Raw genomic sequence first — 21,816 nt, forward strand, 5'->3', positions numbered from 1 at the left:
ATTGCAATGGCTTTTGTTCAAATTCTTCACTTTAATTTTTTCCTTTATTTTAACATTGTAGCATAACACTAGTCACCAAATATTATGTGGTTGTTATTTTGGGTTTCCAGTGGTAAGGCTGGATGGGATGACCATCCAGTTTTAGCACTTAGCATAATCAGAGTATATATGTAATAAATAGCTGTGAAAATTATTAAGGATTGCAAACAGTGGGTTGAAACAGTTATACACAACATACCTTTAGCACTCAAAAAAAGATGTTCTTATCAACTTGCAGCTCTACAGGCAACACAGAGAAAATAAACTTCAATACCTTATGGGAATCTTGACACAGAATACAGAGCATTAAGTAATCAGTTTCAAAGTCCATGAGAAATATTTGATTCTTATATTCATATTTGATTTAGCAAAAAAGAGTAGACATGTCAAATACAAAATATGGCATATTTTTTTTAGTCAGATGATTTTGTCTTGTGTCACACAGGACAATTTCCTGTTCCTCAGAAACAGTGCACATTCCTTCTTGTTGAGATATTCCTCACCCTGTGACCTAAACATGGTTTTATCTTCTTCCTTGAGTTAGAAGATTTTTTAAAATGTGCAAGTAAGAATCAGATCTTTAGGACTGATGAGTACCACCTGAACTCAGCTTTCTCATGAAGACAAGTCAGCTTTTTTTTGAGTCTTTAAAATGTCCAATTATTTGTTACAATGCCTTTTTTTTTATGTGCCTCCTTAACATGTTCAGCCAGCCAAGGGTTCAGCCAGAGTAAGAACTGTGCCTAGGGACACCACGAGGGATCAATCCCATGGGTAAGAAGAAGGAAAATAATTTAACATAAGGTTTAGGGAAGTTGGAGCCTCTGAGAAAATAACATCCTTTCTCAAAACTTAATATAAGGAAGCACTTCTTGATTTTCACACTATGAATCATCACTGACTAATCAGCAATTTATTAAACTGTTTATAACACTAACATTAGTCATGTACATGCTTACATTATATAAGTTCTCAAAAGTTAAGTAGTTGTACATTCATTACTGAAGGAAAATATTGCACAGTTCTGAACTGAAAAAAGAATGTGGTAGGAAGTAGAATGAGATTTTTAAATTCATCTTGATTTAGAACAGAAAGCTAAATTCTTTATTTAAATAGGCATATACAGTATACATGGAATTTTATGAGAAATAATAATTACATAATATGCATTTTATTGGAAATTATATATGGAATTAGATTTTAATATGGTAAAGTGTGGTAGTAATGTATTTCATTTTTGAAAACCTTCTAAATATTTTTCCCAGGTAGTTCTGCTGCCTAAAGAATCTTTCAGAGAACATAACTTAACTTGCAGTTAGCACAGAGCTAACTGTTAGCTCTGTTAGCACAGAGCATCTGTTAAAAAGAGGTCCTATATAGTAAAAGAATACAGATGCAGATGAGTATCAGGCTGTGAATGTAAATACTGTTAGCTTGGCAGTCTCATTTTGACTGCTCAGATGAGCAACTCTGCTTCTATTCCAGGGTCAACAACATCTTGAAAGTGACAACAATAAGCAAGTAATGGGAGCAGTGATCTTTTCTATGCTAACAAGTGGTTCTGACAAAGAAATCACATCTGTCCAGTGGCATTCCTTTACCCTGCTTTTCATAGACTCACGGAGATTAGGTTAATTTATTTTATCTGTCTTTTCAAACTAACTACAAAGATGTCAGTTAGTTCAAACTGTGATGTGTATTTTAAACTTCCTACTTATCTCATGTTTCTATGAAATAATAAACAGGATTTTCAAGCACGATGAAATTGTGAATAGATAGTGATTTCCTAAGAATTTAGAGTTCCACCTCTTATTCCCAATTTACTAATAGAAACATCACAGAAAGTTGAAATGGTTTGGTTTACTCTACATGACCTTTTTTTCTCTGTTTGGGATGGGGTAGGTTAGCAAGCAAAAACCCTACATGGGTGGAAAAAAGAACTTGTCAAGTATTTCCTTTCTTATATCATAAATTGTTCATTCTGCAGATCAGAGAAAGCATGAAGCACTTTAAAAAATGATAAAGTAAAAAACCAAAACAACAAAAATACCTCAAATCAAACTGACAAAGAAAAAGCCAAACAAACTCAAACAAAAGTGGGTAATATATTGGATCAGACATTATAAATACATTGAGTACATAGTCACCACTCTGGTAACAAATGCCATCCCCATGAATTAATTTGAAACATGCTGGAACGAAGACATAACCCAGACGCACTGCTGAATATCTGGATTTCTTTATTATTTTTCACGTATTTCTCTTTCTATAGTCTTCTGTGTGGCTGGCTAAACAGTTCTCAATACAACTTTTCCTGTGGATCATCAGAGATAAAGACATTGCTAATGTTTATGGGAGTGATGATTAGCTATTTCTGTAACAATATATATCTGATAAATATGGGCATACTTATAAATGCTTTCTCAATCTTTATTTTCTTTATTTACATAGGAAAAATGTTCATCTCAAATTAGCCTGTCTGTTTAGTTTTGCAAAACCGAATTTTCACGTGATGTGATAACTGAAATCTTGATGTTCTCAAAAATCTTGACATAAATTTACATGGGTCACTGTTACTGTAATTTCCAATAAATAAATGAGTAAACAAGCAGCAGATTATCTCACAGTTCTGTAGCATAATGCTATTTTCCCTAAATCAAATACCTTGCTCCTTTGGCTTACACTTCACCCTTATGAAGTACTCAATATTTGTCAACAAAAGGTGGTTATAGCACATAACTTCTTGGTTTCAGAAGTATTTCATTTGACTATGCATTCTGTCTGAGCCTAATTTATGACTTCTCTCAAAACTCTTATTATACACCATAGAGAAGATATCATCATTCTTTAGAGCAAAAATATAGCTCATAAATTATCAAGTTCAGGAATTTGTATGGAATGGCAAAAAAAATATAAAGGAAAAAGAAAAACTGTTGCCTTAGAAAAGAGTTTCTTAAAGGTCAATGTTTAAGAGTACTTGACTGTTTCTTATCAATTCAATTTTAAATTTAAATTCCTGTAAACTCTACAGCTGATCTTTCTCAGCTCTTTCTAATAAATAATAAGTCTTTTTAAGTTAGGTAGACATATGATCAATGGAAGAGGAGAGAATCAATGAACATAGTTACCAAATTATATAGTGATATGAATGCTTTTTCTGCATTTAGAAGCAAGAAATTGCCTGACATCATTTAACTTTCATTTTATTTGCAGTTTATTTCTGTACAACTATTGTTGCAGAAGAAAAGGAGAAAAAAGAGCAAGAAGAGCTACTTATCACTAGCAAGATTGTTATGAATAAATACAGTGAAAACATTTATTTGCTGCCTAAATTCAGAAAAGAGGTATAATCTCTCTTGTAGAGAGGAGTGAGGGGAAGGTAAAGACATAAACACATCAGGAGAAGGTACACCCTCTACTAATGTTTTCAACTTAGGTGGTTTACATCCTACCTCTGTATCATGGTACAGAAAAAGGTTTATTACTTCAGATCTCTAACCTTCACTGCCTCCACCCACACAGTTGTCTCCAGCAGAGGAATCCTGATACCCCATGTTCTATTTTCCTGTAAATACCATCTAGTAAGTGTGAAAAATTTTCTTTCCTTACTTTAAAGTGAAGGAGATATGCTGGGGGGTTGTTGTGGTCAAATGAACTCTTTTTAGTGGCACTAAATTGGCATATCTGCATATTTTAATGGGAGATGAAGACCATGCTTATTTCCACATTGTTGTGGCGAAACTGCTACCAGAACACAAGTCAACCTCTCCAAGGGTATGTCAAAGAGTCAGGATTGCACTAAGCAGCAATCACAGTTAGAATGCGGATGCACCTTGAAGGGCCAAATGGTGCAAATACAGAGCTTTAAAGTCAGAAGTATTGTGTGGTTTTTTTCAGATGTGTCAAAAATTTACCAGATAGATAGGCAGGTGATTGAAATATGATCTGGAGCTGGAGGACAACTGAATTCTTGAGTATGCCCAGTCCCAGGCCCAAACATCTGAAACTCCAAACACTGTAGTATCCTGGTCATGCAGAAGAGTAATTGGAGGTTCCTATCTGTCTTAGCTATTTTTATTTGCTCTTCTTAGACCGTGACAGGGAGGAATGAGAAGAAGATGCAAAACTGGGTCTTTTCTTGGCATGGGGAAGCAGTTCTGGATAGATACGCTAGACACACAGTGTGTTACCTTTCTTCCTATATTCACTGTCAAAGACGTTGCATTGTATATTGTGCAATCCTGTGCTTGGGTGCTCATCCTTACTTGCTATTTAGTGTTGCGTATAAATAGAAGTAAAAAGTTCTTTGAGTAAAAGTCCTACAAATTGCATTAGACAATTTTAATGTCCTCACAGTGTTTGTTAACTACATCTCGTAGAAGTATTTTCATAGTATCTGTAATTTGCTATAATAATTTAATGGGATTAATTTTTTTTTGTATTACATCTGTGTGATGCAATTTCTAAGGAATCTGCTCTATAGCAGTCTTTTCTGTTATTTCTTTCCATTTCCACCAGTAAATTTAGATTGTATCTGTATTCACATGAAACACTGAAAATGTTAATGGTGAGTTTGTGAATACCTGGACATGGATTCCAGATGTTTGGAGCATAGCCTATTGCATGTTGTTCACTAAGTTTGGCCGGAATAGGGTTTCATTTCAGTATGTATAATTCAAAGGCCTTTGTTAAAGGAGTATATTAGGGTATACTTGCTGGGGTTGTTTTCTTCCAGTTTCAGGAGGAATAACAATAAAATATGAAGTGTAAATGGTGCTAGTTATTTTGCTTTGAGATTATCACAAGTCAGCAGAAGAAACCTGAAAGCTATAAAGGACAAAGATTTTTCCTCCCTGTGAAAATGAAAACTGAAAAAAGTTGCGTTGGTAGTGTCTTATTATACCAAATGTATTTCTGTTTAAAGTTTTGATAAGCCATAATTCAGCTGTCCAAACATATCTCTGCTCTTTTTTTATTTCAGATGGAAAATATTCCTCCTCCACCACAAAACCACTGTATATTTAGTCTCTTAGTTCCTGGTGCAGCTAAGGTGCTTTCACATAGAATCATAGATTGTAAGGGACCTTAAAGATCATTTAGTTCCATGTCATGGGTAGTCATAACTTAACCTTGGTTCCAAAGTCTTTTCCTTGACTTTATCTTTCATAGCATTGCTTTCTTTATAGCTTAAGGCAAAGGTTTCAAGCCATATATAACTTCAATTTGAAAGTATTTTTCATGAAATTAACATAATGAAGCATTACATTAATAACTTGACAGCTACAAAATGTTGAGTTTTGGCTGTAATATATCCAGACCTACTGACTCTGCAAAATGTATAGAGAAACAATAATAGACTACATAGCTTGAACTCTGAACCTGAGAAAGTGTCACGAACTGTCAGATTTAGTATGATCCTTTCAACTATGCTTATATCTTTTTAAATTTGAAAGCAATAAGCATAAATAGTAAGCAATGGGAAGGAAGAGGGAAGTATAAGCTATTCATTAGTGTCCAAAGGGACCCTTTCTGAAACTAGTGGAAAATAAAGAAAATTTCTTAATTTTTAGGTTTCCTCAAACATCTTTTAATCACAGTTTTTAGCTAAAGCTCCTGGCCGGAGTGAAGAAACATGCTAAGTACTGGAAAACATGCGTATGTTTCTTCTAAAAAGTCATGTGTCTATTTACATCAAATTTCTATTCATATATGGTGAATATACTATGCTATTTATTCTGAAGATGTGGAACACAAAGAAATTGAGTTTTCCAAGTCATCCCAATATGTATTAAACCACAAATTGATTTGACCCCAGGAAACTTGACTGTAATTATTGCTCTAAGCTTACTCCAAGTAAGAAAGGTTATTTATGTAGAGGTGGGAAAGAGACAGTATTTGTGAAAGAGGACGGATGAATATTACTTAAAATAAAATAGATTAATTCTTATCAAAAAGTGAAAGTGGTGTACTTGAAATAAGAGCTTGTAGCATCCCAGACATAAAATCTCTCATTGAGGGCTAGTGACAGGCAGAATATTGACCAGTACCCCTACTCTATGATTTCAGATCTTTGTGAGATTCACAGCAGCTAGGATACATCATCAACAGCAGCTCAGTCAATATTCTCCTTCATTATCATTTTAACTAATTAAAAGCTCTGAAGTTGTCTTAATAGCTGCAGTAGTTTTTTAGTGTAGATTGAAGTAGCAGTATAAGCATTGTTTGAATTTTCTATTTATATATGTTTAATCAAAAGTTTTATGTATATGCTAAATGGCAATGTATTTACCTGACTTAATTTGTGACATCAGCACAAACTTCTTAATTAAACAGCCAAACTCCGTGTGTGATGGTAACCTAAGTGACTGTATATTAAACAAGGCAAATGACATTTACTTTTCTTATCTTCTGTTTTCCAGCATCTGGTTCTTGTGTTCAGCTGTCTATTGTTAGGAATTCTCTAGAGAATGATGTAGTGAAAAACACTGCTGACATTAGCTGCAGGTGCTGATTTTGACTTAGTAAGTAAGCGTAAATCTGGTTTCCATTCTGGAAGGGTTCAGCAGAATTTTTTAGTAGTCTTTTGGTTCTGGTGATACAAAGACAATATAGGAAAATTCCATATATATCCCTTCCCCCTTATACCTAAGGGGGAAGTCCTGGAAACGAGAGCTATATTCTCAAGCATCTCCTTTCCCTGCATACCTTTTGTATCTCCTTTGCCCTAAATGCTAAGCTGTAGTCAAATCTGCAAAAGTGGTTACATTCTTACTTCTGTACAAAGAACTGGATTTCAGAGCACATAAAATTTTTTCTCTCTCTACTCTCAAAATCAATGACTGGGTAACAGGTTTTCAGCCTGACAAAAAGAGCAAACTTTTTTTTTTTTTTTTTATGGTTTGCCATACACTGTCATTTGTCTGTTCCATAACATGAGATACAGATTTACAGGAAGTGACTGTAGTTATCAGTTGTGTCCACAGGTCAGAAATTATCACATCATAACATCAAACAGTGTCACTTTAATCAATCCCTGGAATGGATGTTAAATCCATCATTATTTTAAAGGCTTCACAATAACAAAGGATATCTTTTTCATGGATTTCTCTCACTAGAAGCTCCTGAGTGAAATCTGTCTGTGTGTGCAAAGCAATATCTCTTGCTGTTTTAGAGGCATTCAAAGTGCACTGTAGTTCCAAAAGATGTGCACAGAGATAGACAGGAATAAAAGCTCTGGCCATGGAAGCAACATGAATTTGTCACATGGATAAGGATTATCCCTTACCCCTTACAAAACTAATTGATCTGAGCTCAGGTCTACACCAATACCTTTATAAGAAGTACTTTAATAGGGGAGACCAATTGTTCTTCTAGCCAAATGCTTTATTTCAGAAGCAATAGGAGATGCTGGTTTGAGAGAGTACTCAGTATGACCACTATAATTTTTAATTATTTTACAGTCCCTGCCTCCCTGGCCCCAGCATCTAGAACTTTCAGATTAGAATAGACCTGTGTGTGGGTTTGTGTTGTGTTATGTTTTGTTTTGTTTTATGAATCTGATGTCCTTGAACTTGTATGGTTACTCATTGCCCTACCTCTGGACAAGTACTGCATTGGCTGAATATCCTTAATGCCATACTGTTTCTAGGGATGGGTCATCCACAATGACCTGAAGGACACATCAGTAACAGGAGTAGTTTACCACTTCTAGTCATAATTTTATGTATATATATGTGTATATAGATATATATGCAGGCAAATATTTATAGATCAGAACTGCATGATTTTTAGAAATTCATACAGTACAATGGAATGGTAAGATGTTGAGATGTAAGCCAATATGATAAGAGCCTTTTTTGGCTTTAAAAATGTAAACAGACTTCTAGGTTTGCAGCACCAAACAAACAAAACCAGACTGTTGTCCTGCTGACTCAAAGGAAGCAGATCCCAGAATACGCATTTTTCCTAAGCTGTTCAACTATATGTAGTTTCCAGAAATATTAAACATATTTTAAGTTATTTACTATTCCTAAACCATATTTGCTTTTACATGAATGCATTTCAAACCTAAAAAAATATTACGTTGAACTATTGATCCATAATGATCTCTATCACAAATCTTCACTTTAAAATGATGCATTTTTCCTATGATCCTGTTTTGCAAACTGATAAACTAAATATTTTGTGGACACTGTACACACTTCACAAAAATATTTTGTTCATTCCTCAATATTCATTTCAGAATGCTGTTGTTAAGTGGTGACACTAGATATTTTAAATGTTTATCTACAACTGAATTTTCAAATGAGCAGTGGTAGAAAGTAGGTAAGGTCATTGCTTAACTTAAAGTATCAAGCAAAAAAAAAAAAGAAACAGACATATTAAAGTATTATACTGTTTCTCTATCCTGCTGACTGTATTGCAAATGTAAGCTGCCATGCCAACTGAAGAGTACTCAGTGAAGGTACACTGTAGAGGTATCCATGTCATGCCTTCATCAGCCTGAGTGCAATTCTCCTGCCCCATGTCTGCTCCAAGGTACATAGGCACATGCCCAACTCCTGGTAAAATCTGGGAAGCAGATTCTCAAAGGAAGGTATATCAAAGAAAAAGGTTTGTAATCAGGACAGGACTTAATAAGCATCAAGCCTTGAATTTGTCTTGTGATAATGTAGCTTTCTAAGTGAAGCTATTTTTTTAAGCAGAGCATGATGAAAAACAGTAGTTAGGAAAGGAATGTTTAGGGTAACTTTTTTTTCTTTTTCTTATTTGTCATTCATTTTGTATTTACTGAAATTTTCATTGCTTACCTGTATGGTTCTTTTAAATTTTGTTTCAGAATACCATCTTTGGAAGGTCATAACTGTAATGGGGGCAAAGACAAGGTGGTGGCTGGAATAGTTAACAAGACCACTTAATAACTTTCATGGCAAAACAGAAACTGATAAGTGTAACTCTATTTGGAGGGGGCTCGAGATGGGCTTCGGGTTCTGCATAAACCAGAGGTTGATTGTGCCTGTCTGAATAAACATGAAGACTGTGCAGACTTTGACTTAGAGGACAACCAGGATAAGGCTACCTGAGGCTTCAGATAAAAGCTCCATGAAAGAGAAGTGTTGCCTAGACAAATCAAAGCATAAGGCCCTAAAGCAAGCATAAAGCCCTGCAGATGAACAGGTTGCTTCATCGAAAGAATGTTTAATTTAATAGCTGAATCTGCAAGCTGATCATATGAAGTAATATTAATATGGAGACATTAAAAAATTCAGAGGTTTGCTTTTTTTTTTTTTTTAAATTCATAATGCAAATATTAATGAAAAAGAAGCCCAGCAGGAGGAGCATAAGGGAATAGTTAAATTATTGTTAGTTTAACAGCAAGGATAGTCAAGGCTTTTGCACATAATTAGACTGGAAAAAATCTGAATCTATTGATACTAACTTTCTATTAAATTTATGAAAAAAAAAGATTTTTTGGGGGGAACTGGAGTCTTCAATGCTGACAGTCTTCATTCTTTGGTGAAACCATTTTTTGTCTAAAGAATTGCTCTGTACTTTGCAAAAGCACACAGCACATAAAATAAAACCTTATTGTTTTACTAATTATCCTATGACTTTGTCTGGAGTCAAATGTTGACCATGGTCTTGTTAATCATTTGGAGATAGGTTTTAAGACAGAACTTGAGATTTTGCTAATATTCAAAATAAGGTATTAGAAGTGCTTTTTTTTCTTTCTTTTTTTTTTTTCAACTAGTTTTTATTCTTTATGAGAACTGTCCTTTCTTGTCTGGACCTCTACAAATACATAAGCCTTGCCATTATGCTAAATTTGTCCCTATACAGTGGCTATTCAGTTCTGCATCTAACTGTTGTCATTGATTCACTCTCTGACCTCAAATCACTGTTTCAGCAATTTTGCTGCAGTTTTCTCCTCAGAAGAAGAGATATGGAATTGCCTGTCTCACAACAGGTACTGTTCATTTAATGGAAAATACTTTGATATATTTTATTGAATGATACTTATGCAAGTGGAAATTATTAAAAATAATCCCAGCATCATTATTATAACATTTTACTTATCCTGTTCTCTTTTATCCTCATCAGAGGGATCAACATAAATCCTTTCTTTATCCTGAAGATAAAACAGTGTTATATATAGAGATACACACACATATTTTCTCATAGTATTTTAGAAGCATAGAATGACTTTAAACTCTTTTTTGTTATTTCTTTTTCTTTTACATATTTTCAAGTTAGACCAGATTTAGCCACCTCAGGTACAAAGAAAATTAAGTACAGAACCACTATTAAAGACAAAAACAGAACGAGTGATTCCTGTTTCTATCAGTACTTTTGAAGGACTAAAGAATTCCTTCTGCTATAGATTCACATTTTGCCCTTCACGCCTTTCTGCATGTGATTCTACATTTTTCATATGGAGTGGGTGAGAATCAAACTGTTACCTCTTCGACTTCATAATTGCTAGGCTTTACAGAGATTAGTGTATTTGAATGTTCACTGAAACTTAGAAAGATAGTAAAAAACCCCAAACATTTTAATAATTGATTTGGCTTTTTTTGCCACAACCCTACTTCCATTTACTTCAGTGACAATATATACAGAAATACTTGCTCCCATGCCAAATTTCTCTTTAAATTCATTTTATTGTCCACACCACTTGTTTATATATAATATAGGTTTAAAATAAAAGGTAAATATACATGATTATTTCTTTTAGTCACTTGTTTTACACAGAACCTACAGTATTTTTTCCATTTTTTTTAAATTATTGTGGAACTTTAGTCTTACCATTTTAAATGCAAATGCTACAGTGCTAGAGAGACAAGGTAAGCAAACACTTTCAATATTTTGTTTTCCATTTGTTACTTTGGTCCTATCAGTCAGCTACCTGACCCAGTTACATATGAAGATTTAATGCTCTGTTCCCTCCTGGTATTTGACAGTGTTTATTCATCACAAATGCTTATTAGAAAGAAAAATATGTTTACTTCCACAATCTCTGTAAGACTGAACTATCAGAAAAGCACCATTTTTAAAAGTTGCATCAGTACTTGCAACATTTTTATCAGTTTGATATATTAGTGTTAATTCCACTTAAACTGTGTAGAAGTTGTAAACCAGAACTTTTTTATGAGAACCATATTTATTCTCAGTATTTGGAAACTCAGTATTTATTTCAACTCTTAACCAGAAATATGTAGCAACAGCTGAAAGTTCAAGGGGCAAAAATAGCTACAGGCGTTGACAACAATCACAAATTTTAAGTTAAGTAAATGCATTTTATGAATGCTTGACTAGAAGTATAACAATATCCCACTTAGTATTTCTATCTTTGTTATTGTTATACAATAGGCAAAGTTAAAGCTGTCATTTGTATCACAAATTAAAACATTCAAGCACTGTTCACAAAGTAAGCAGATATTAAATATTTGGTTCTGTATTTTCCTCCTTTTCATAGTGTGTCCTGATATATTGTTCAACCCAATACTTCATGGCTGTTTTCATTATATTCTAGAGCTTTTTTTGTAATATTGTGTGGAAACAATTCATACATAGACATGTTAAGAGGAAAAGCATTGTTAGAGAAGTGTTGGCAATTACATTTTACAGATGGAAAAAAAGCAAAATTTATACAAACCAAATATTTAATCAAATTTTATTAATAATTATTTTCAGCATTATCAAGTATTTATTATACCAATTATTATTTTTTATGGGAAGATCTAGGCTAAAAATTTACACCTGTAGCTGAATTAGCCATTCCAAAGACCTCTTTGAGATTTTGTTAAGAGTTTTACAACTGAAAAAAAAGGAGAATTTTTCCCTAGGCTCCTTCTACAGAAATGGAGAATACATAATAAAAATTTCTCTTCAGTTAAAGAACTCATTTAATATTATCATCCTGGTTGTCATTTCTTCACACTCACAATTTGACATCTGAAATGGGGATACTTCCCTAAAATGTGAAACAAGACAGGGAGAAATTGGTAACTTTTAAAATGTTCGTGGAGGCTGTAATGCTTTCTCATAATTTTTATTAAATTCTGCTGCGTAAAAACAGAAAAGAGAGATTTCATGCCACACCTTGACCTTAGAGTTATGTAAGAGTGAACAGAAGTTACCCCAGTGTGTTTGTACTTCTACAGCAATACATACAGCAATGATATGTCCGTAATTATGTATTTCTGTAACTGATGAGAGATTACAAGTTCCTCTTTTGATTGATGCCTGGCACAATGCTAAATTGACTAATTACATGGACTAGACTAACATTTTTTTTCAGTTTTCAGAAGACTGAAACATGTGATGAATCCTGCAATAGACAGGAGTTGATGTATCAGGCACATACAGAGATAAAAGACTTGCTCTTCTTGGCAGTTGTTTGTTGACAGTCTCCCTATTTGTCATCAAGGTGACTATTCATAAACACATGTCCGAGAGACAAGACATTGCACCATGCCATCCTCCGATGCAGTCAAATTGGTCTTTTTAGGTAGTCATATATTGTTTTGTTCTGACGAGTTTTGAGCAGTTTTTATCAACAGGCTGGCAGGTATCAGTAAACTACAATATAGTCAAAACACTTCCCCTCTTCAGAATTTCTCCCCTAATGTAATCAATGGAATAAATAAACAAGATAATGAATAATATCTTGTGAAATGCAATTTCCTCACCCTTTCACCTTTTTATGCACTCTAAATGATTGCCTGATAACAGACAATGATAGGTCTGCAGATTGCCAGAAGTCTAATCTTCTCTTTCCAGGCTTAAAGCTGCAAAGCTGAGAAATATCAGCCCATGAAGTTGTAAAAAGATAGGGCTATTCTACGAATAACAATTACTTGTAGAGTCAGGTTCCTGAGCCAGCCAGGTCTTGGAGGCAGACCTCCTTAGGCCTTTTCCAATGAGGAGCTTGACAAGAACAAGAGCCTTTTAAGCTCAGAAAAGCCGCTTTTTATTAAAATGACAATTATATTTTAAATGGCAGCTGGAAATTACCACCGGAGGCAGAAGAGGACTTCATTTTCCATACTCACTCTGTGTTTAAATCAGGTACTTTTACTTCAAGTCTTGTTTTTTATTAGCTTGTCAACACCCTCAATCCCAGCAAACCCCACTGGGGGGCCTCCACTGTGCACGGCCCCTGACCTCCATTACTGTTTTCCTGTCTCACCCCCCTTGTGCTTTGAGTACACTCAGGAGATACCCGGGGAAGGGAAGCTGTCACTAAGCCAAAAGCAAGCGTTGTAATGAACTATAAACTAAACTCCAAACAATAACCTTTGCTACACTGGGGGCTGGGCGATCATAATTTTTTTCCAAAAAGAAGCATGGAGGGAGAGAGGAAAAAGGGAAAAGAATTGCAAAATTTTTGTCGTTTTGCCTTTGTTGAATTGTCTTGCATTGGCTTTGGCTTTAAACATAGCTCAATAATTTTTTAGATGCATTTATGCCACGGATGAAGTTTTAAGTTAGAGTTGCAAAATTTTAGAAAATTATCTTGCAAATTCTCCTTTTTTCATTAAGTGCAAAACACCTATAAAGGCACATATTTGGCAGCTTTTTTTTTTTTTTTTTAAATTGAAAATCATTGCATACTGGATGTTCTGTCCCAGAAGAGGATAGGGGAGGAGAAGGGACAAGGAAATGGAAAAAGCAAGGAAAAGGAGAAAGGGAAAAGTTCGCAATAAAAGGTTTGAGGATTTCCTTATTTTGTATTTCTTATCCTTTGGAATTATTTTTTGTTGTTTGTTGTTTGTTGTTTGTTGTTTGTTTGTTTGTTTTCCCCACAACCAATCCAGCTAATTTAGCAATTGAACTCGAAAAACACACACAGAATCCTTGAGAGGAAAACAGGCACGGACCAAAAGAGATACCCATCCTCCTGCCTCCAGGTAAGATCAATGTCAACTTTCTGACCTGTGGTTTTTTTTAGTTTTTCGTGAAAACCTGCAGTAAGAAGACAATTCAGCTTCTCTGAGCATTCTTTACCTCGTACTTCACTGTGTTGACTGTATTTACTATCAAAAACTTTTTTCTGATGGTGAATGTAAATCAATCTTGTGACAATATGAACCCAACTTCTTGCCCTGAACATGACAAGAACTTCAGATTTTTTAGCAGTCTTTTATGTAGTTGAAGAAACAGAAGCTGTCAGATCTCATGACAGCTGCTCCATCTGTACCAAACAATGCCAACTCACTCTTGTTATTCATGTCTTTGAAGTCTCTGATCATTGCAGTTGTTTTCAGAAATAATTCTTTACTTTGTGAAATATGATGTTCAAATTTGACAGCAAAATTCTAACTTAGGCCTATTATTGCAATGTAACATTCAAGTTTTTTTGTATTTAAACTGTTTATACTTGGTTTATGCATGATGTGACTAGATCTCTTCATTATTTTTGAAACTTCAATTAAAAATGTATTTAGGTTATCAGAAATGAACTGCTGTCCTTCCTTCAAAACAAAACAGTTCTATTGTGTTTGGAAGATGTAACAATTGTCTTTCACAATTTTCTTCTTTCTTCCCTGGCCCTTTAGCCTTCATTTTAGCAATGAAATTTTATTGAAAACTTTTGTTTTTACTATTTTTCAACAAAAATAAATTTTCCTTCCAACAATTTTTCAATAAGGTTTATGCTGGCCTTCAGAAAATAAATTATTTTTAAACAAGTAAACCTATGGCTCTTTACTGGTGTTTGCAGTTAAGTTACACATGTATCTAAGACAAGAACTTGTTATGGCACTTTTTAATCTTTTTTTTGTTTACCTGTTTCAATTTTATTTACGAAATACATCTGCCTAGAGATATATCTGCTTGAAACTAGACCAAATATTTGTTGAAGAAATGTACTAACTGAAAAATGCAATGTAAGTGGAGATACTTTATTAATTTATTAATCAAATAAGTTTTCTGTTCTGTATTTTTTAAAATATTGGTCAGACTTTTTCTCATTCCTTTGATATTTTCTGTCCTTACTTTTTTTTTTCCTTTCTCTTTTAATACATCATTATTTCCCTGTATTTATTCAAATACAAGGAAAAACTTGGGGTCTGAGAGAGGAAAGTAAAGACAAAAGGAGGAGACAGAGGAGACCCCACTAAATTTTCTTCTTTTGTTTAATCTTAAAATATTGATTTTACTTTAATAGTAAAGATTCTAATCAATAGATATTATTTAATCTTCTTCAAAATTTGGAGTTTATAAGATGGCTTTGGGATATAGTGCATACTAGATGGAACATACTAAGATTGTGATGAAGTCTGCACCCAGTTTAATTATACTTCTAAATGATTGTGGGTCAGTAGCATATGATTGTTTATGATTCTATTGTTTTCTTGAAACTTACCATACTACTAAGTTAAAAGATATCAAAAAACACGCTGTTTTTAGCAGCATTTATGTGCTGTACTCATTGCAACAGTTTTACAAATGGGATGCAGATATAACAAAGTGGAGAACACATTTGAAAGACTGAAAAGATAGTGCATCTGCATGTTCTCTCATCCTAAGAACAGGTCATTCTTAAAATGACTCTACAGAGGGAAAGCAACAAATACTGTAAAGAAATCCCTATGGATAAATTGCATAAATTGATTAAAGTCACAAGCAGAAAAGTTCTTTCCATTACTCTAAAGGCAAGATCAAGATAAGATTTCATTACATAAAGAAAATAACATTACATAATTAATAAAAACTATTATGGATGAGAACATTATGCTTCGGGATGGAGCAATTAAGTTTACTGCCAATTTGGGCACTGTAGTGCTGTCGAGTCAGCTCAGTGGGTCACCTGTTTGGGCCATAAGCTTCTTCTTCCCAAACTGCTCAAAGCAGAGGCTGAGTATGGCCAAGGCCTCAGCAACAAGTTGAAAAGACATTAATAAGTGGGGATAAGACTAAAGAAGGAAGGGCTTTACTGATCCCATTTTATGACTTTTCTGCTGCTTTGCTTATTAAGAAGGAGCCTGCTCTGGAATTCTGTGGTGTACCAAAGGCAAACTGCAAAGTACTGTGAAATAATATTTTCAGGCATTAGTACATTTTCATTCTATATTTACAAGGAACTACTATCTAATTCCATTAAATAAGAAAAAACCAAAATGTACAGTACAAAAGGGAAATTGAGTGAAGTTCTGTATTAAATAACAGCAAACCTGTTGGCAATTCAGTGAGACTTCTTTAGTCGTTATATGAAGTTCTTTTAGTTTTGTGTCTCTGTTTTCTGTAAGGCAGACTGCTATAGCATACAACCTCATCTGCAGATGTCTGAATATTTTTAAATGTAGGTTACAAGAAATAAATGGTTGTATTTAATATATATTATACCCTACCCCACCAAAACCCAAAACAAACACTTCTCTCCAAAAAACCCACCCTCTGATTATTTTTATTTTCACCTTATTTTCACCTTATGAAGACACACTGAAAGATGTCATGAATCAAATTCATTGGTCAGCTGAAGGTAGAACAGAGATTTTTCTTCGGTTTGCATCCAATCTAAATGATGCTTATAACATGCAAAACCCACTTCATTTATTTTTATGGAAGTAATTAAAAAGGAGTCTATTTATGGAGGAACTAATTTTGAGCAGTGAAATTTATTTTTTATTTGCTTTTGTATTTCCCCCCTTAATATGAGAAAGAACAGTTGCAGGTAGCTTACAAAAATGTTTTTATTCTTGTTTGTTTCTTCATTTTAAAATTCTGGGATACAGCAGGTGTTTGATTGTAAGCTTACGATTGGGTCCAACATATATTGCATGGAACTTCACACATTATCTGCCTATCAAGATTATCATCCTTTGATTAACAAAGTGCCTTTTTAATATAGGAAGAGACTAACTTTCATGTAAAAAATGTAATTGAATGACTTAAGGAAGGAAAAATCTTGTCCCTTGAAATCATTTCAGTATATTGTTGCAAAACGTAAAGGACTGTGTTTTCCAAAATGGCTGATGATTTTGCTTAGGCCTATTTCTTCTTGTCTAGGGATACTTCATAATGACAGAGTTAATGGTATTTCTCATTTTGCACAAGTGATGTCCACTCAGTGGGTGTCAGGTATGTCATGTAGAAATAGAGACACATAAAATCAATATTATCTTTGGAAAATAAAACCAATTGTTCCTCAAGGACTACCTGGTAAGAGCCTTCTGTGTATTTTATTAGTTTTTTCTTTAATTAATGAACGTCATCCTCATCAACATTTTAATACTTCCTGGATTGCATGTCCTTTTTTTTAGATTATTGTCTCTTTGTAGCGTTTGTTAGTAAGTGAGTACATTTGATATGCTTTCTCATAAAAAGTCAGTTTTAACATTCATTTTTTAGGTTCTGCATGAGGCTTAAAGTTAGTAGCAGCTGAGAAGTTGGATCTATTGATCCTCACTAGTGAAAAAAAAGGAAATTTCAGAAACCAAAGAATGCCACAGTATGATATATCGCCAGGTGTTTATTTTATCAACACGTTTGTATTTCACAAAAATACTTATCAGTTTGGTTTTTTTCCTTTAAAAAGAAATTAATCTCATAAATTTAATTCTGAATGCTATATTGAATCCACTTCAGTAGGCAGAATGAGTTACAATTCCTCTCACTATATCCTCTGAAAATTCCTCACATTAATGATCTCATTGAAATATTCAGCATTCACACTAGGTAACAGGCATCTTGAAAGAATATGGCCATTTTTATGTTTTAGAATTTATTTTTTCTTCTTGGCTAAATTTTTAAGCAGGACTGTGATACTGCTTACCTTACCTGTGTCTGACTGAATATTGCAGTTGCAAACTCTCCAGAGTTTGTTTATCTCCCTGTGCATTTTTTAAACAATATCTAGCATGATGGATCCACTGGTTTCTCTAATAATTTCCTGAATATAATTTAAAAGGATAAGAGAATAAAGGATACCATAAGCAGTTCTTGCATTTTTGCAGGTATGAGTAGTAGGACCCAATAAGTTTAAAGACTTCCTACGCACTTATTTTTTATGCATTTGCCTGTATATGAGACGGATCCTCTGAACTGAGAGAAGAGAAGAAAAGAAAGATGAGAGAGGGATACACTGTAAGTTGTCTGGATTTACCTTGACTCCCATCATGTTCACAAGACAATTGTTCTGCATATATCCCCTGTTCTTGAAGGGTGATTGCTCTCTGAGAAATTTCCTTACTAAAATTGCTCTAGCCATCAAGCCTTTTGGCAGCTGTTGAATACTAACTTCCTTTGCTCATCAAACAATATTTTCAATTTCTGCCAAGCATATCAGACGCACTTAGTGGCCTGTATTTTATGTCACCTATCAACACTATCACTGTTTTTGCCTAAAAGCTATCTAACTGTAATTAGCAAAATAAGCTCTGTTCTAGCTTTTCAGGGTCCATTAACACTGTGTTAGCTCTGTTAGCAGTCTGTGAGCCATGCACCAGGTTTGCATGGAGCTCGCTTTTTCATCTACCTTACAAGTACACCAGAGATCTTTTTATTATTTACTTCTTGTCACAGGGCGAGACCTACCAACTCAGATAAATGAGACATGATTGCATTTGCCAGCCCTAAGTGCTTAGATTAGTTTGGTATGTATAGGAAAGAAATGAAAAATCAGTCATGGAGCTGTTGATAACTTTCCATTCTTGGAGGATATTTGGGAAGGAGACCACAGGGTGAGAGTAGTCCCAATAAAGCTGCTCCTTGGACTTAGTTATGGGGGAAGAGATCCTGGGGCTACTTGGCTAGTGAGGCCATTGGCTGACAACAATCTAACATTAAAAAGTAATATTTAAGATTATAATATCTTAGATATGAGGGAGAAACTTTGCACTCCAGGAGGAACATTTGATGTTGAGTGGACCCTGAGCACAGGAAGTCCTCTCATGGAACCAGACTGCCAGTCAGGACTTGGACAGTCCACCGGTAAAAGCAAGTACCCAGTGTCCCTGCTCTGGGCTGGTATCTGAGCAGTAAGAAAGAGAGGTGTGTGGATTTCACAGAATAGCTCCCCATTCTATGTACCCATCCTTCTTAGGAAACAAATTTTATCTCACTATGTCATACTGAGTGATGCTCCCCCACTGCCAATAACAGAATGCACTCATAACAATATAAAGCTTCAATAAAGTGGCATTAGTAACAAAACACATTCAATGACCTAACAGATAAAAATTGTATGAAAATTGAACTAGAGTAGGAAAAATAATTTTTTAATATTATGGCTATGATCTCTTAGAATTTTATTTCCTGATAGTTTCTTAATTCAGTTTATTTAATTTTTAGTGCTACATTTATTATTCTACCCCAGTAATCCATCTGCCTGTGCATATCCATCTTAAAAAGGGCTTGGATAAGAATACTTGCTATGAACTAGTTCCCATGGGTTGGAATAAAAGTGTTCTTTCTTCACACATACCAATTTGCTAATTATCATCACTTTGAGCAGGAGAATAGTAAACCTGAGATTTAAGCCTTCCTCAGAATAATATTGTTCAAAGAAGTTGTTAGGGTTTTTTTTCTTTAAAAAAGATTCCCTATTTGACTTCTTGTTGTAGCAGCTCCTCTTGGTGCTGTATGTCACATGTACCTAGGATAATTTGAACTAACTCAAACAGATTTACCATGGTTTTATACCACGGAGGACAGAACTATGATAATTTCATCATCTTATAAACTGTTATAAAATTTATGCAACCATATGGAGTTCATCACTTCAGTGCAACTTCTTCTCTTTGGAACACAGGGTAATATTTGGGGTGATTTCCATCTCTTTAGAGAATCAGTGATGTTGACCTCTGTCAAGGTTTTTGTGTAATATTTTGCAGTGACGTGTAAAAAATCGTAAGATGGAATCAGCTCTTATTTTTAACACTTCTCCTCTACGACAGCTTTCTATGAAAAAAAATAATTCTGTGAGTCTAGGTAGAACTTACATCTATGGAATTCTATATTATTGTGTACCTTTTTGTATGTTTTCTTGGTAAGTCTACTCAATACTAAATTGCACTTGCAAACAATTTTTTTGAGAAATATCTCTATGCAATTAGTTCACTCTTTATTGAAGATCTCTTTTTCTACAACAAAACTTCCTATTTTACACACCGATAAACAGATCTAGCAGTAGGATTATTTGCTCTCATTTCTGCTACTGCAAGTCAGAATTTCTTTCACTAAAACCAAAATTGTATGGTGTAGTTGTTGCTAGAAACAAGGTCAGAATCAAGTTCATAGTTACCATGGTTAGCTTCTTTGACATTGGTTTCTTAATAGAGAGAGATGATTTCCACATTTTCCAGATGATCATGTCTTCCATGACCAGAGACACTAGTTAATGGTCAGAAACATTTTGGAACTTTTGACTATAAATGTCTCAATCAATTTCATATCTAGGCACCCCAAAATGAGAGAGTTACTTGACAATAAGAGCCAGTGACAACACTGGGGATAAATGACAGAAACTAGAAAGGATATTTTTCACCTTAAGCCATTAAGATAGACATTTCCTTAATTTTTAAGTAATTCTGGATATATTCTAGATATTTCCCAAGTTTGTTTGGTTGTACCAGACCACAAGTCATATCGATGGATGGTGAGACTCCACAAACGACTAAATATCTGGAAATCTTTGAGTCTTGTGTTATCAGAAAAGATAGGACTGCAGACAACTGTAATTCAGGGGTGCCATTGTTGGCAATAGAGGATGTAGATAGATTTCAAAGAATGTAAAGTCCTTCAAGTCATTAATTAAAGATATCAGTTTATTTCAGAAGTGATGAAAACTAGATTTTTTTCACCTCCAACACTTCATCCATACATGGAATTGTGGATAGACAGCAATTTTATTATTAATAGAATTCTAGATTTCACTTGAGGAAGAACACAGCCCAGCATACCGGCAAATGCCTCAAGGTAGATGAATGAAGGCATAACTTTTCTATTCCCTTATGTAATATTTATGTTTAACAGTTGAAAAAGTGATAAAACTTGCATAGGCATATGTAATAAGAAATTGGAACGTTTTAGTCTGAACAGTTTCCTATTTTCTTTTCACTGAACTACTTCACATCTCTCACAACTTCTAACAATCATGGAAACCCCAGGGGGTCTGTGGTGTGCTTTGACTTAACGAGAAATTGGGACCACTGCTGTATAAAAAGCAAAACAGCTGTGAAGAAGGAGTGAAATTACCAAGGGTGTCAGATGCATCATCTTTAGAGAATCTTTTAAACACAAGGCTTACCTTGCCCACGTATTGAGTATCTGGACCTGTGTACTCCTCCAGCAAGAAAAATTGATTCCACATCCAACCACGCTTGGTGCGGTGCAGTGTTTTTCCATCATTCTCTGACAATTCTGTTATCTTTTCACTGTGTGAGTGCTTGTTAGTCCTTTTTTGGGATGGCATCATGTGAATCACATGAAACATATAGCTCCAAAGCAAAACTGTCAGGAAGGAGTAAGTCCTCATCATTTACAGAGATGCTGTTAGCCTCCACTCCTCTAATAATTCACCAGAAAAATTTTTTTCAAATGTTATATTCCTCTTGTAAGTAGAACCTAGGGGATGGAGAAAAGTATTTGGATAAGTTGCAACAACTTTTTTTCCCTAAGGAAACAGGAACACAATCTGGTGATCACAACAATACCCCATGTCAGTGACAAATAATCATAAAAATTACTCAGAGAGTTTTAGATCAAGTTCTTTAATGTCTTTTTCATCTTTTTCTAGTTCACTCTCACATGGTATATAGACATTAATTTAAA

General features: G+C 34.3%; 1 protein-coding gene across 2 annotated transcripts in view; it reads right to left on the reverse strand.

Annotated features, from left to right (window-relative positions):
- Window positions 1-21,816, reverse strand: part of CDH9 (cadherin 9) — a 102,404-nt gene that overhangs the window by 51,137 nt on the left and 29,451 nt on the right. Inside the window, exon 2 of one of the 2 annotated variants that reach the window (XM_027734675.2) lies at window positions 21,293-21,609. In XM_027734675.2, coding sequence (XP_027590476.1) covers window positions 21,293-21,523 — 231 coding nt within the window. In that variant the 5' untranslated portion in view covers window positions 21,524-21,609. Of the gene's footprint in view, window positions 1-21,292; window positions 21,610-21,816 lie in introns of those variants that run through there. The other variant, XM_039380539.1, reaches the window with a different exon arrangement.

This window comes from Pipra filicauda, unplaced genomic scaffold (assembly GCF_003945595.2).
Source record: "Pipra filicauda isolate LSUMZ 115617 unplaced genomic scaffold, ASM394559v2 scaffold198_size2598500_pilon, whole genome shotgun sequence".
Taxonomy (NCBI): Eukaryota; Metazoa; Chordata; class Aves; order Passeriformes; family Pipridae; genus Pipra; species Pipra filicauda.